General features: G+C 50.2%; 1 protein-coding gene across 8 annotated transcripts in view; it reads right to left on the bottom strand.

Moving 5' to 3' along the window:
- PPP1R12B (protein phosphatase 1 regulatory subunit 12B) overlaps window positions 1-13,934 on the bottom strand; it is a 245,567-nt gene that overhangs the window by 9,663 nt on the left and 221,970 nt on the right. For 3 of the 8 annotated variants that reach the window (XM_029068780.2, XM_029068784.2, XM_029068786.1), the window contains 2 exons: window positions 12,603-12,653; window positions 2,082-2,259 (listed from right to left, as the gene is read on the bottom strand). In XM_029068780.2, coding sequence (XP_028924613.1) covers window positions 2,125-2,259; window positions 12,603-12,653 — 186 coding nt within the window. In that variant the 3' untranslated portion in view covers window positions 2,082-2,124. Of the gene's footprint in view, window positions 1-2,077; window positions 2,260-12,272; window positions 12,302-12,602; window positions 12,654-13,934 lie in introns of all 8 variants that reach the window. The other 5 variants (XM_029068782.2, XM_029068785.2, XM_029068788.1 and 2 more) reach the window with 3 other exon arrangements.

The raw sequence follows: 13,934 nt of genomic DNA, 5'->3' as shown, positions 1-13,934 counted from the left end.
CTATGCTAGAGTTGACATTTTAGGGAGTGTCTGAAAGCACACGAAATGGAATGCACAAGCTAAGAAAAAACACCATATCCACTTAATTTGGTTCTCCAAAGATGAGGAAGGAGGGCAGGGGGTGGAGGGACGGTGGGAGGGAAAGGATGGAATCAGAGGGCATTGTTTCAAGTTAGTAAACACCCCCTGGCCAAATGGAATCAACAAAGTGCCAACTCCTTTTGAAATATTCCACGCCCACAAACCCACTTCCAGGGAAAACGAGGCAACTGCCTTGCAGAGATCTGGAATTTTGCAAAGAGGAGGCCAGGTCAAGGGCTGGGTGGGGGGGAGGGAGGAAGAGAGGGGAGATGGTAGCCGATGGGAAGGGAGAAGGATCGCAGAGCTCCCACTTTTCCCTGCCAAACGCCTCTGTCAATGGGTGGCTGGCCCACTGCCCAGATTTTGTTTCCACCGTCCTCTGACAAAGTGTGAGTGGGGGTGGCAGGGCAAAAACCCATTCCACCTCAGCCCTTCCAGCTTGGCCCAGGCATACCACCTTTTCCTAATGAAGCAAGCCAAGTCCCTAGACGGATTGGGGCAACACTTAGCTCCAAACCAGGGCTGGGCACAATCACAGCAATAGGCTGGATCTGGCTGCCCAATCTCTTCTGCCCATCGTAGCTCTTATCTACCTCCCAACTGGCCACAGTTACAGTCAGAATCCCTCCTCTCCAGTGCTCTCGGGGTCACAGTGTCACCAACACGTATGCAGCTGGATGAAAGCCCGTCAGACTGCCACAGGTGGAAGTGACTGCACTTCCATAGGTTAACTCCCCCTGGCTAAAATAATCGTCCATCTTTGCTCTAATGCATGAGGTCCATGTTAATGCAGGCAGCAGACGAGATGATATCCTGGCAGCCACATTCCACACCCTAATTTCACAGTGTGGCGACAGCTCGAGTTCGCCAAGAAAGACAAGGGAGATGATGGACGTTCTGAGATATCCACTAGGAGGTAAACGGTCCTCAGAAAATTAATCTTGGCAGGATGGAAGATGTTGCTTAGGTGCCGTGAGAGCAATTCCTTCTTCATTTCCTCATCTGGGCCAGAGGCAAAGAACTTGAAGACGTGACCCACGGGGCAGGGAATCATCGCTTGTCTTGTTTTTACTACCAACTTAAGAGATGAGGTAAGAAAACACCCACTCAGGACCCTCTTTTAAAGATGCACGTTCACCTAAAGTCGAGGCTCTCCGATACCTCGAGACTCGTTTTCAATCATTTAAGATTTTGCCCTTTGACACCAAGGTGGGAGAGAAATGACGACAACAACTAAGAAACTTTGTCCCAGAATGTGTTCGCGCTTCCCTTTCAATGTTCCCACTCCTTGTTGATATTATCTCCAGGCGGATATTAGCTCAGCTCATATGGAAATTGTACGCTTCAGATCTAGTGGTATGAGTTGCCAGCTACCGATGCCAAAGGCAAAAGCAAACAGGCAAAACCAAGAAGGGGCCAGCGTCGGGACTAATTAATCTTTTGCTGGAAATGAAAAATCTCAGTCCACAAAGAGGAGTCTCTGGCTGGCGGCAACTCTTCCCTTGAGCTGAGCTAATCAGGTCTCTGTATGGTGGGCTTCTTGCACTTTAAGCCAGGGAGGAAATCAAGTCTCCAGCAAGCGATTTCTGGGTTTCCTTTAGCAGTCTTTCGGTCTCCCCAACTTCGCGGCCGACCCGGTGGTTTCTCTGGACAATCTGGGTCCCGGAGAGTCTCCTGTGCACAGACCGTTCCCCAGTCCTCCCACTCAAAGCCGATGTGGCTCCCAGGACTAGAAATCTGAAAAGAGTGGCAGTCAGCATCTCTTGGGAAGGTGGAGAGCGAGCAACGACGCTCGGGGGAAAGGAGCCGGTGTGGAGGGCTGACGCCTTGTCGACCCCTCCTTTTTTCTCGAAGCTCCAGCCGCCCTTCCCTGCCCACTTCCCCAGCCCTTCAGGCCCAAGTTGATCCACCCGTTTCTAGGGCCTCTGTGAGCGAGGCCCCAGATGGGGTGGAGAGGTGAAACTAGGCCTCGGGGGCAGAGGGTACGCGGACAGACCTGCCTGGAGTGAAGGAGGGAGGTGAGGTGGAGAGGAGGGGACTGAGCTAGAGCTCCTGGGTCTCCGAAGGCTCGATGGACTCTGAGAGCCTGGCCACCACCCGGGTCAGGGCCCTGTTTTCGGCCTGGAGCTGCTCGTTCATCTGCCTCAGGGTTTGAATCTGTTTAAGCTGGTGGAGGTTCTGCAGAGAGTGAGACATGGAGGGGACAGACAGACAGACGAGACAAGAGACACAACAGACCAGAGGAGATAAAAAGGAGGACAAGGAAATAATGTGACTTTTAAAAATTCCTTTAGTTGGCATGCCATAACAGAAAGGAGGAAGCTGGGAATGAAAGCAAACAGGAGAAATGACAGGAGGGAGCTGGACAAAGCCAAGCACGGCAGGGTCAGGAGTAACTGCCGGAGGGATAAAGCCCCATCTCTACACTGAACATGACCCACCTGAGGATGGATCAAAGCACTACGGGTAGGCCCCAGTTTGGTACCTGCTGTCAACAGCAGCTTGGAGCCCTTCTCTGCAGCCACCTTTCCGTGTCCAGAGATCCTATGGGACCTGTCAATTCAGCTAAGTCACTGCTCACAGGGCCCTGCTTGGGAACTTTTCCTTTCCATAAGACACGGACCCAGCGTAAGGAGGGAGGGAAGGAACTTTATGCAGAGTAGAAAAATTGTTCTTTGGTTCAGAGATGCTCTTGCTCGGGCTTGGCTTGACAACTCTAAACAATGGCCTACTCACTCACATTGCCCCTGATCTCCCCTGCTTCCTATCCTCTCTGCTTGAGTTCTGCTCCCTCTGTTTTCTGCCACCTTCTTCTTTGCTCCTCCCATTTTTAATAATAATAATTATGGTACTTATCAAGTGCTTACGATGTGCCAAGCACTGTTCTAAGCAGTGGGGTAGATACAAGTTAAACAGGATGGACACAGTCCCTGTCCCACTTGGGGCTCACACTCTTATCCTCGTTTTTCACAGCTGAGGTAACTGTGGCCCAGAGAAGTGAAGTGACTTGCCCAAGGTCACACAGCAGACACGTGGCAGAGCCGGCATGAGAACTCAGGTCCTTCTGACTCCCTGCCCCAGGCTCTATCCACTAAGCCACGCTGCTTCATTTAATGTTTTAATGAACACTTCCTCAGTGTTCCCTGGATGGGGTCTTAAACTTTCCAGGGGAAAGGGGCAGCATATGGAAGGAAGCAGATGATCCAAGAACCCGGTGCTCCAACATCGGGACTATGTGAACTGAGGACAGCTGGGAGAGTCCAGAAAGCTTAACAATGTTGAGCAAGTGCCAGCCTTGAAAGCCAAAGCTAATTTTGTTCAGATAATCGGTGCTCTATAGGTTGTCTTCTAGCTCTCTCTCGAGTCTTCAAGTCCCTCTAGTCTGTAAGCGCTTCGTGAGTAGAGAACATGACAACCAACTCGGTTACGCTATATTCTCCTAAGCGCTTAATACAGTGCTCGCACACAGTCAGCACTCAATAAATACCACCGATTGATCATTTGGGGGAATCCAAGGCTAATACGGCCGCAGATAGCAGCTTCTGCAGCCTCAGTTGAAGCAGAGCCGGAAAAGATTAAGGCTACAGTCTGGTTAAGACAAAGGCTGCGAGGGGATGCGATCGAAGATTACAAGATCGTGGAAGGTGTGGACAGGGTGAACAGGGAACTGCTGCTCACTAAATCCCAATAAGGGCACCCACTGAGGCTTGAAAGTGATAGGCTCAAAATAAACTGAAGGAAATACTTATTCACATAGCTCTGTGGCAAGCCTGTGGAATTAATCATCACGGGAGGCTGTCGGAAAATATCAATAGGTTCAGCAGACGTTTGGATAAATGCAGGAACAAGAGGTTCTGTAGTGCTTAGGGAGAAGGTTAGGGGTGTCAGAGGGAAGGTTCTGAACCATGAGGATGAATGTTAAGGAGGACACCATCACACTCCCCCTCTATTTACTTTTATTGATGTCTGTCCTCCCCACTCTAGGCTATGAGCTTGTTGTGGGCTATTATTTATTGTTGTACTTTCCCAAGAGCTCAGAACAGTGCTCTGCACACAGTAAGCGCTCAGTAAATGCAATTGAATGAATAAACGATCCACAATACTGTTGGAGTGAAAACACTGGACTGGGCAGACCATAATCCTCATCATCACCATCATAATTGCATTGCTTATGATCCAACATTCTCTCAATCAGTGGTATTTACTGAGCACTTACTATGTGCTGAGCACTATGTTAAGTGCCTGGGAGAATACAGTACAACAAGAGTTGGCAGACAAGTTCTCTGCCCTCAAGGAGCTTACAATCTAGACAGGGAAGTCCCAACTTCTCTGAGCCTCAGATTCACTCCAGCTCAGACTGCTACAACCAGAAGTCTGGAGACATAACATTTCCTGGGGATTGGTGATCTCCAGAAAGCTGGCCTTTGGTGGCAGGTCAAGGGGGATTGGGAACCCTGGCTTTCAGGATCAGTAACAAAGGTTTACATGGACAAGGGAGGGTGGGATAGGATTCTTAACCTAGCAGAACCACTGGTCTTCCCTTTCCACCTCCTTTAGAAAGTTGGAGTCTTCCTCCCAACTTTCCTCCCGGCCTGGCAGTGATATTCCCGGGCACGGCGGGCCAGCCTGAGATGACAACCTCTCATGTGACCCTTCTATTATCACAGGATGGGCAACTGGAAGCGCAGTTAACTCTAACATTTCATGCCCTGACTAAACATTCTCCCTTCTCCTGACTCCCACAGAGTTTGGGAGCTTGTTAAAGTTTTCAAAAGCAAACTCACAGCCTATGAAACATGGCTGAACGGTAAGATCTGCCGGGCTAATAAATGACCGGAGATGATAAAGCAACAGCCCTGGCTCAACCGGAGAGCTGATGCTGAGCACAGGACCCCATCCACGGCCCTGTGTCTGGTCCTGAACTGCTTCTCTTGGATTTCCACCAACTCAGCAAGTGGCCAATCCTCAAATAAAGACTTCTCTGCTTCCACCCATCTTGGGTCCTGCCTAAGGAAACACGTCTGGTTGTGTTCCCCTGGGTGATACTGATTCAACAGCACTGTTTTCTGCCTCAATTCCGAGCCAGGTGGTAAAACCATTACAAGGTCACATATATTTTTCGAGCTCACCTTCCTTCCCCTCACTCATTCACCTGATCTAAACTGCAGTTCACTAAGAATGGTCAAGGGACAAAGCTATGAACCAGTCCATTGACTTTCTGATGGAGGTTAAGTAACTTATGCATGGCTGGGGCTGTAAAAGTAGTTCTCACCCATACACCATCCAGGGCACAGTAAATAAAAGAGATGAGACAGTGAACAAAAAGGAAAAAAAAAAATCTCCCAGCAAGGATCTAAATGCCTTAAATGAAAGATCAGACCAATTAGAGTTGCTCTGAGGTAAAGCAGCATAGAATGAAAGACAGCAAAATAAAACCAAAAGGGGAATAATAAGCACAGCTGACCTGCCCAGAATCTCAAGTATCACCGGAGATGAACCCGGTCATCCCGAAAAGAAGATACAAAAACAAAACAGCCTGAGAGGCGGTCAGCGAGCAGCAACCAGGCATATCATTTTACCCACTTCATGCGCCCCAAACACGGGAAGACCAAAAGAGCCACATTCATGGGGATGCAAAAGACAGGGGAAATCCAAGGAGAGGGTGGAGCCCAACAGATAAATGAACAGGAACCGCCCGATTCTCGATTTTGCTTGGTGTTTATAAAAAAATCTAAGCATGCCACACGATAAATGTAGTTCTGGTAAGTCATCCCTCCTCCCAAGAGGCTCGTACGCACTACCCGAGATTCCCCAACCGTGCATGCAGATGTCTGTAGGGGGAGATGGAAGAGCCGCTGGTGAAGAGATTTCCAGGAGTCAGGAAAGGACCTGGAGTATGACTTGGTGGGTTGTTTTGGAAAGCAATTTCAGAAGCAGGGAGCCGGGGGGACGGCGGGAGAGCGGGAAGGAGAGAGGGGAGAAGGTGAAGGAGGCAATGGCGAGAGGGACAGAGCTTAGCCAAAGATCGCTGGTAAGACGTCTCAAGCAACACACTGAAAATATCACAAGCAAGAAGGTCCCTGGCAGGAAGCCCCATTATGAATCAGCAAGGAGTTGATTTTCTGGGACCACATTGTGTGGGGATCACCAGAAGGGAGGGAGGATGATCAGGCATGGGGAGGAAGATGTACATTGGAACTCAGAGGGAGTCCTGGTGATGCAGAGTAGAAAAATGTCAAGTTCTGTGCAGCATTATTCCGAGATGTTGAAGTAACATGCAAACTTGCTGAAGCCAGCAGCTCAAGCCTTCTACAGGTTAGAACAGCCACGAGACGACACCTGTACCTTTTTGAGTTACTTCAATGGTAGCTAAATTGGGACTGGGGACCAATGTGACCTACCCACCTCCACGACTCCGATTCTTTCCCCTCTTTGTCACTCGCTGACCCGTGTCAAATGCAACCTGGTCGCCTTCACAGTCTCTTAGCCGTGACTTGAAAAGTCACAATCCCTAGTTATCTCCAGGGTCTCCGCTATCTGCAGGGTCTGGCCTTGTCTCTCCACCCTTCTCACCCCCGACCCATGTCTACCTCTTACACTGGTCCTAGTAGCCTCAAGCTTCTCTCTTTCTAATGTGGAGATGCAAAACCGGCCTTACAATGTTTCAGGTCTGTGATTCTAGCCTCAGTTGCAGAAAGTCCCGTGATAGCAGTCCCAGATTACCTTTACTGCTTTTAGAACCCTGGAGAGATTGTGATGGTTGGTAACTAATAAGTTTTGTTTTCCTGGAGCAGAGAGGAGCCTGAACAATTCTTTCACTTGTCTTGGCACTGTTGTACTAGCTTGGTAATTATGATATTTATTAAGTGCTTAATATGTGCTGAGCACTGGGATAGATACCAGAGAATCAGAGATCAGACACAGCAAGGCTCCTAGTCTAAGAGGGAGATTGAACAGTTCTTTTATCTCCATTTTACAGATGAGGTGATTTAGGGACAGAGAAGTACAGAGATTTGCCCAAGGTCACACAGCAGCAGGTAAATGACAGAGCCAGGACTAGAACCGAGGCCTCCTCACTCCCAGTTCTGTGAGTTTTTCACTAAGCCACAATGCCTCCCTCGGTGACTCTGGTGCTTGGGACTGTTGTTGTTACTTTTTAAATCTTTCTCCCCAATCTGGATTGTGAGCTCCATTCCAAATATGCCTAAGCTGTTCTTCCTGTCTCTACCCCAGCACTTCATGCACAGTAGGGACTTAATACCACAACTCACTAGGACTGTAGGGAGAACCTGCAGGTCTGTTTTCTCCCTAATGCTCAACTCAGCACACCGTTCAGGAGAACCCGAAATATAGTATTTGGATTCCGGTTCTGCCGCTACATGGCAAAGGTAGCCCGTGAGTGCCTGTTTCACACTTGACCTCTAGTGGAAGCCAGAAGCTTTCCAGGCCTGTCAAACACATTTCCCCTGAATGGAAATGGAACCCAGAGGCTTGGGGGCCCAGGATCGTTCCAGGCGAGTGGGCTTTGGGCCCAAGAAACACAGGGGAATGCATAGGAAGATGGGGGTAAGCTAGCCCGGTGATTCTACTTTGAGTGATTCTACTAACCAGCTTTGTGTGCAAGAACTGGACATTCTCCTATGAGCTACAGCTCATTATTTAGAAAAACAAGACAAAACAAAAAACTAAGCCCTTTCCCCACACAAACCCCTCACCAAATCCAAACTCCACTTGGGGGGGAAAGAAGATACTGAGTGGCCTAGTATAGGATGTGTCAAGCCCAACAGCTCTAAGAAAGGAAAAGCATCACAACATCAATCTTGCAAGGCATCATTAATATTATTATTGTTAATAAAATGTCATCATTATTATTACTTAAAATGCTTCCTATGTGTCAAGCACTGTTTTAAGAGCTGGGGTAGATGCAAGTTAGTTAGAATGAACACAGTCCTTGTTCCACATGGGGTTCGACGTTTAAGTTGGAGAGAGAACAGGTATTTAATCTCCATTTTTCAGATGAGGAAACTGAGGCGGAAGGAAGTTAAGTGGTTTGCTCGAGATGACACACTACCAATTGGAAGAGCTGGGATTAGAATCCAGGTCCTCTGACTTTCAGGCCCGGGCTCTTTCCACTAACCCATGCTGCTTTATTAGGATTAGGGGCCCTGGGGCTACTGAATGGCCAGTAAGTGAATAAACTCTCCAAACCCAACATCAGGAGATAACTCTACCTGTTGGCCTTGAAGAATTAACATGGAGATTTCCTTATCTTACTGACCCTCTGCGTTCTGAATTCTGTTGCTTGACAGGGAGCAGGAAACACCAAACCCATTGCTATTCAGCTGCTGCTTCTGCCCTAAACAAAGGCCAAGTGTTCCTGCTCACCGGTTCTACGTAAAGCCCTTGGGTTTGAGTCGGGACCAGTGAGGAGGCTGTCTGCTTTAAAACCCTCCTTGGGTCACACCTGGCCTGGGGGTGAGGCCAGGATGAACCACCACAAAACTTCTCATTCTGGCGGGGGGTTCGGATGGCCGCTACAGCCCTCCCCGCTTCAGGGGTTTGGAGTCGGGCCGAGTGGCTGAGGCACTGTCTTATAACTGTGGTACCGCTGCATTTGTTCAGTGCTCCCCTGGGGACCGTTGGGATATCAGTCTAGTAGTCCATTGGGCACCTTCTCTGCTTGGGCAAGTGAGCCCTGGACCCATTATGGGCTTGGATGCTGAAGTCTGGGGTCAAATTTGGAAGATGCCAAGCACAGGGCGGACAGGGGCGGGTGCAGCTGTGGACAGCTTGTTTGTTGCCAGCGTAGACCAGCCTCAGGGTCCCTGGGAAAAACGGATCATTTGTGGGGCCACTTTGAGGATTGGGCTACCTGGCTGGAGACTCCTGAGGTCGGCGGGGAGCCTAGGCCAAATAAGACCCCTGGATCAAGTCATCTCTAAGAGAATTCTTGGGATGGGAGTCTGGCAGTGCCGGCCTGAACCGCCACTGGAAACCCAGAGTAGCCCAGTACTGTGGCTGCTGTGGGAGGACTCGCCGTGGCCGTGCGCGACTCTTGACTCTGAGCCGCGAAGCACCTCTATTCACGGTACCCAGCTGAGCTTAGTTTTCGTCTTTAGGTTGTCTTAGTGTTTTGTTTCATTTCTCTTTATGTATCTGTGGCAGTCCCCTCTTTCCCCTTTGATTTTTTTAGATGGTGAACTCCCCGAGGGACCATGTTTAATTCCCATCTCTGTATTCTTTCTCAGTGCTTAAGTACAGTGCTCTGTGCAGAGTGAGTACTTAATAAAAACCATTACTACCACCATCACCATCCCCACTACTACTGACCCCACCCAGTGGGTCTGGGCCAGAGCTGAACAGGTCGCAGAATTCAGGGAGGAAAACACTGAGCTGAAAACTGCTTGGCTCGCCTGGTTTCTGCTTCCCTGTCAAGTGACTTCAATGTCTTAGTCCAGAACACTAAACCTTCAAAAACTGACACATTCAGATGGGCCAGAAAGAATAGGCAAGGTAGGGCAAGACAGTCAAGATGAGCAGTCTCCTCCTCGTGTGGTGTGAGCTAGGGGAAAGAGCACAGAATTGGCAACCAGAAGACCTGGGTTCTTGTCCCAGCTCAGTCACTGGCACGATGTGTAGCTTTGGGCATGTCACTGAACCACTTTGGGCCTTAGTTTCTGTTTCTGTAAAATGGGGATTAGACGGTGAGCCCAGTGTGGGACCAGGACAGTGTCTAATCTGATGATTAGATTACAATTCTTAGCCCATTGTAAGCGCTTTAGAATGCCATCATTATTATTATGAGGACTGTGATTTTCAATTCCCACCTTTTAGGAAGGCGAAGAGTGGGTATGAACTCACGTTTCCTGGCATCCTTAGACATTTAGCAAGGGCTACTCCCTTCAATGCTGTCACTGCTCTACTCCATTTACATTTCTAGCTCAGGGCTTCGCGTCTGTTTGTAATGAGCAACGCCGAAGGCGGAGGAAAAAAACGCAGCCAACAGCACAGTACAGATGGTCCGCTCAGGAAGCTTCACATATCGATGAAGCCGCCAAGGCAATAGGGGACAAGAGAGATCTGATTCAGTATCAGGAACTTGTGACTCTCCATTCACCAGAGAGAGCAAAACAGAGGTACAGGGTTCGGGATGGATTCTGAAGGCCTGCACGAGAAAGCAGGAAGGACGAGAGAAGTTGCTTCCCAACTCTTGATTCTGTAGAACTCGAACAGGAGAGTTCACCCACCCTGAATGCTCCGTCCTCCCACTCTACCACCCCAAGGCCAGGAGAGACAGGAGGGAGGAAGGTGGGCTTGTTCCCAGAACGGGTTGGGTGTCTTGCCAAATGAAAGAAAATAGCTGCTAGCTGCTCACTCCAGTTTGCTCCTGGCTGAGGCCTGGAGGCAAGGCACATGTTCAAGCCTAGCCAGCAGTGGGCCTGAGCACGGGCATATTCCAACTCAACATGCCTGGGCCCGGGCATATTCCAACCCAATATTCCCAAGCATGAAGACTCCACAGCCCACCTGGGCTGACACAGAGTAGGGACGCTCCGAGCGGAGGCCTGACCTCATGCTCTGTCATCTTTCTGCCATTTTGGCTCTCCAACCCTCAGGGATCACCCACAAGGAGCACACCTTTGCGGGGTTCCCTTACTGGGGCTTCTTGGCTCTATGAGGAGATCACCCAGCTCATGGAATGCTGGAAACTGTGCCATGTCCCTGATGAAACACCCCCACGCATCAATCTCCCTCCAATTTTGACTTTAAGCCCCATGTGGGACATGGACTGTGTCCAACCTGTATTAAGAGCTGAGGTAGATGCAAGATAATCAGGTTGTACACAGTCTCTTAGATGGAGCTCAAAGTCCAAGTTGGAGGGAGGAGGATTTAATCTCCATTTTATAGATGAGATAATAATAACCAGGGTATTTGTTAAGTGCTTACTATGTGCCAAGCACTGTTCTAAGTGCTGGGGGAGATAGAAGGTAATCAGGTTGTCTCACATGGGGCTCACAGTCTTCACCCCCATTTTACAGATGAAGTAACTGAGGCCCAGAGAAGTTAAATGAGTTGCCCAAGGTCACACAGCAGGCAAGCGGTGCAGCTGGGATTAGAACCCAGTTCCTTTGACCCAGGCCACATTGCTTCCCTGTTAATCTCTCCCATTAGATTGTAGGCTCCTTGAGGGCAGGGACCTCGTCTTACTTTTGGGGCACTCTTCCAAGGGCTTCGGTGCCCATGGCAGGGGCTCAATCAATTCTATTGATGGACTGACAATGGAGGTGAGAGGGGTTCTTCCCCCTTTCTCTGGAAACCTGTGCAGTCACAGGAGCATTTCCCTGTTTTCCAGTGGAGAAAAATGAATGGCAGGAGCTTGCTGGCTCAGTCACTATAAAAAGGGTGAGTAAGTTTCCAGAGTACTTCGCGCCCAGCCACGTCGGACCAATGTATTCAGGATCTCCTGTTCTCAAACAGAGGAAATCCTATGCTTACTGAAACGAAAACCTTATTGGACTGAAACAGAAGATGAACAAATCATGGCAAAACAGGCCAAAGCCAGACGCTGGGTGATGGTGGGCGTGTCCCCCACGGGCTGGTGCTGGGCCCTCCACAAACCAGGCACACATCTGTGGCGCTAAGCAGTCCGCTCTACCCCTGTCCGCCCCACACAACAGCAGTAGCAGGTGGTCTGCTGCCCTGCAGAGCTTACAGTGGCCTAGAAGTTGGACCAGGCGTGATGATGGGGGCTTGGTTGCTGGGTGAGGGGGGCCAAAAGAGGCAGGGTGGGAGACAGAGGGCAAGCAAAAAAGCCAAGACGGGTGTTGGGGACCGGGGAGGGGACCTGAGCTTGCTGGCACAGAGCAGAGCAGGGTGGGGATGCTGAGCATTCCAGAACACTGGTAACAGCGGGAGAGAAAAAATGAACAATCCGCGAATAAATCTCCATTCTGGTTCAGGGTGACTCTCGGTGCTCCCTCCAGCAACATGCTGAAAAGGGAAGAAGGAGATGCATGAAGAAGCTGTTGCCCCAGTAAGAATCCCCCATGGTCCCAGCGTGCTTGTCTGTGGGGCCAGAAAACCAGGCCTGGCCTGCATCCAGGCGCCCAGCCCCATGGTGGGGGGATAGGGGGCGGGGGGAGAAGAGGGGAGAAAAGCCATCTCACAGTGAGCTTTAGAGTTCCACTCACGTCCTTTTCCAGACCGCCGGAGGTCACCCCTTGAAAACAAAGGAAGTGTTAGTTTCAGAAAGCGGTCGCGGGTGGCCACAGCGGACGTGGTGACTAATCAGCACGCATGTGGGGCGGATGTGGGATCCCAGGGCCAGCACGTTCACGACCTCGGTAAAGTGATTCTCGGGGCACCTGAGAGAAACATCCCCTGGTCCTCCTTACCTTACTCAGAATCTCTTCTCCAGGGCACACATTTGCAAAGGACTTTGGAGGGCAAACGAGACATCCTGCCCTGGTAGGTAACTCAAAGATCATGTGAAATAGGAGAAAAATAAAAACTCTTCATACCTTCATCTCTTCCTCCATTTCAGACATCTTCCGCTCCAGGGCCCGTCTCTCCTGAGGGGGAGAAAAAAAAAATTACACACATTTAGATGAGGCTGTTGAATTCCAAATGGGTCGCGGGCTGTCGTTGCTTTTTTTTCTTTGGGGAAAAGCCGGTCAGATCCCTTCGAGGCGAACACTGGCCAACTTTTGGGTTGGTGGGCCATTCTGGGGGAAAGGCCCGGAGGAAACAGGAGGAAGGCCCGGCAACACTGGGATGTCACCATGGGTTGCTGCTGCATCGCCCGAGATGGTAGAATTCTGTGGCAACCTCGCCATCGCCTGTGTCGCTCTCCAAGTGCCGCTTGGAAGTTTTTGGCCCTTGTCACTCAGGCAGAGGCAGGTAACAGGAAGTGGAGGGGTGGGGCCTCCAGGCTGGGGTAGGGACCAGGAAACGCTGGGGCAGTCTAGAAGAAGTTCTGAACTTCAGCGCTTTTTAGGACAAGTGGAGACTGCTGGCAACTGAGCCAGAGGTTGGAACGGCAGGGACAAGAGCCTGGTACCTCACCTTCTAGCTGGCCTGGCAGAAGTTATTTGATGCTTGCTTTAAAGCTTGCTTTCACTGCCATCTTCACCCACACCGCTCAGCAGGAAGAACAGCATTATTTGTTTCACACGAGGCAGGCAGCCACCTCTGGGGTAGGGCTGTTTCAAAACTTTCCAACGAGCTGCCAATTCTCCCGTTACCCAGCATGGGGGGAGAAGGTATACAAAGAGGCAGCATATAATCTTCTGGAGGGAAAATGACCATGGCATCCTGGTGCAGGGAATGTCAGTGATTTCAGCAGGGGGCCACTCACCGTATTTCAGAAGGCCGTTGAAGACTAGATCAAAACTCTCCCTACTTCTCTCGGGGGACAGCGGAGGAGGGAAGTGGGGACGTGAAGGCACAGAAGTGGCTGTACTTGTGTCCACACGACGGCTCCAGACTGGCTGTGAGCCTGCCATAAATGAACGCTGGGGACTGCCAACTGTATCTGCTGAAAGTACTGTTATTTCTCTGTGGTCCCGAGGCACTGTCCTTTCTAAAAGGAAAGTTGACTCTGTCAAGGCCGTTTTTCTGATTCTGAGGCACTTTCCCTTCTGAAACCTGGCTAGTCATGCTTACTTCTTTCTGGTTCCAATGCATTCTCTCATCTGGTTCCTGACTTGCCTGTCATGGCCACTTCTCTCTGGTCCCGAGGCACTTTCCACTTTACCGCCTTTTGTTTGTCCCAGCTGTTTGTCCCTGGTCTAGAGGCACTTTCCCTTCTGAATCCTGACTTTGTCATGGCTGTCTCTCTCTGGTCCCAAGGC

The sequence above is a fragment of the Ornithorhynchus anatinus genome, chromosome 7 (assembly GCF_004115215.2).
Source record: "Ornithorhynchus anatinus isolate Pmale09 chromosome 7, mOrnAna1.pri.v4, whole genome shotgun sequence".
Lineage (NCBI taxonomy): Eukaryota > Metazoa > Chordata > Mammalia > Monotremata > Ornithorhynchidae > Ornithorhynchus > Ornithorhynchus anatinus.
The sequence above is the reverse complement of the archived record's forward strand: the minus strand, read 5'-3'. Positions and strand labels throughout refer to the sequence as shown.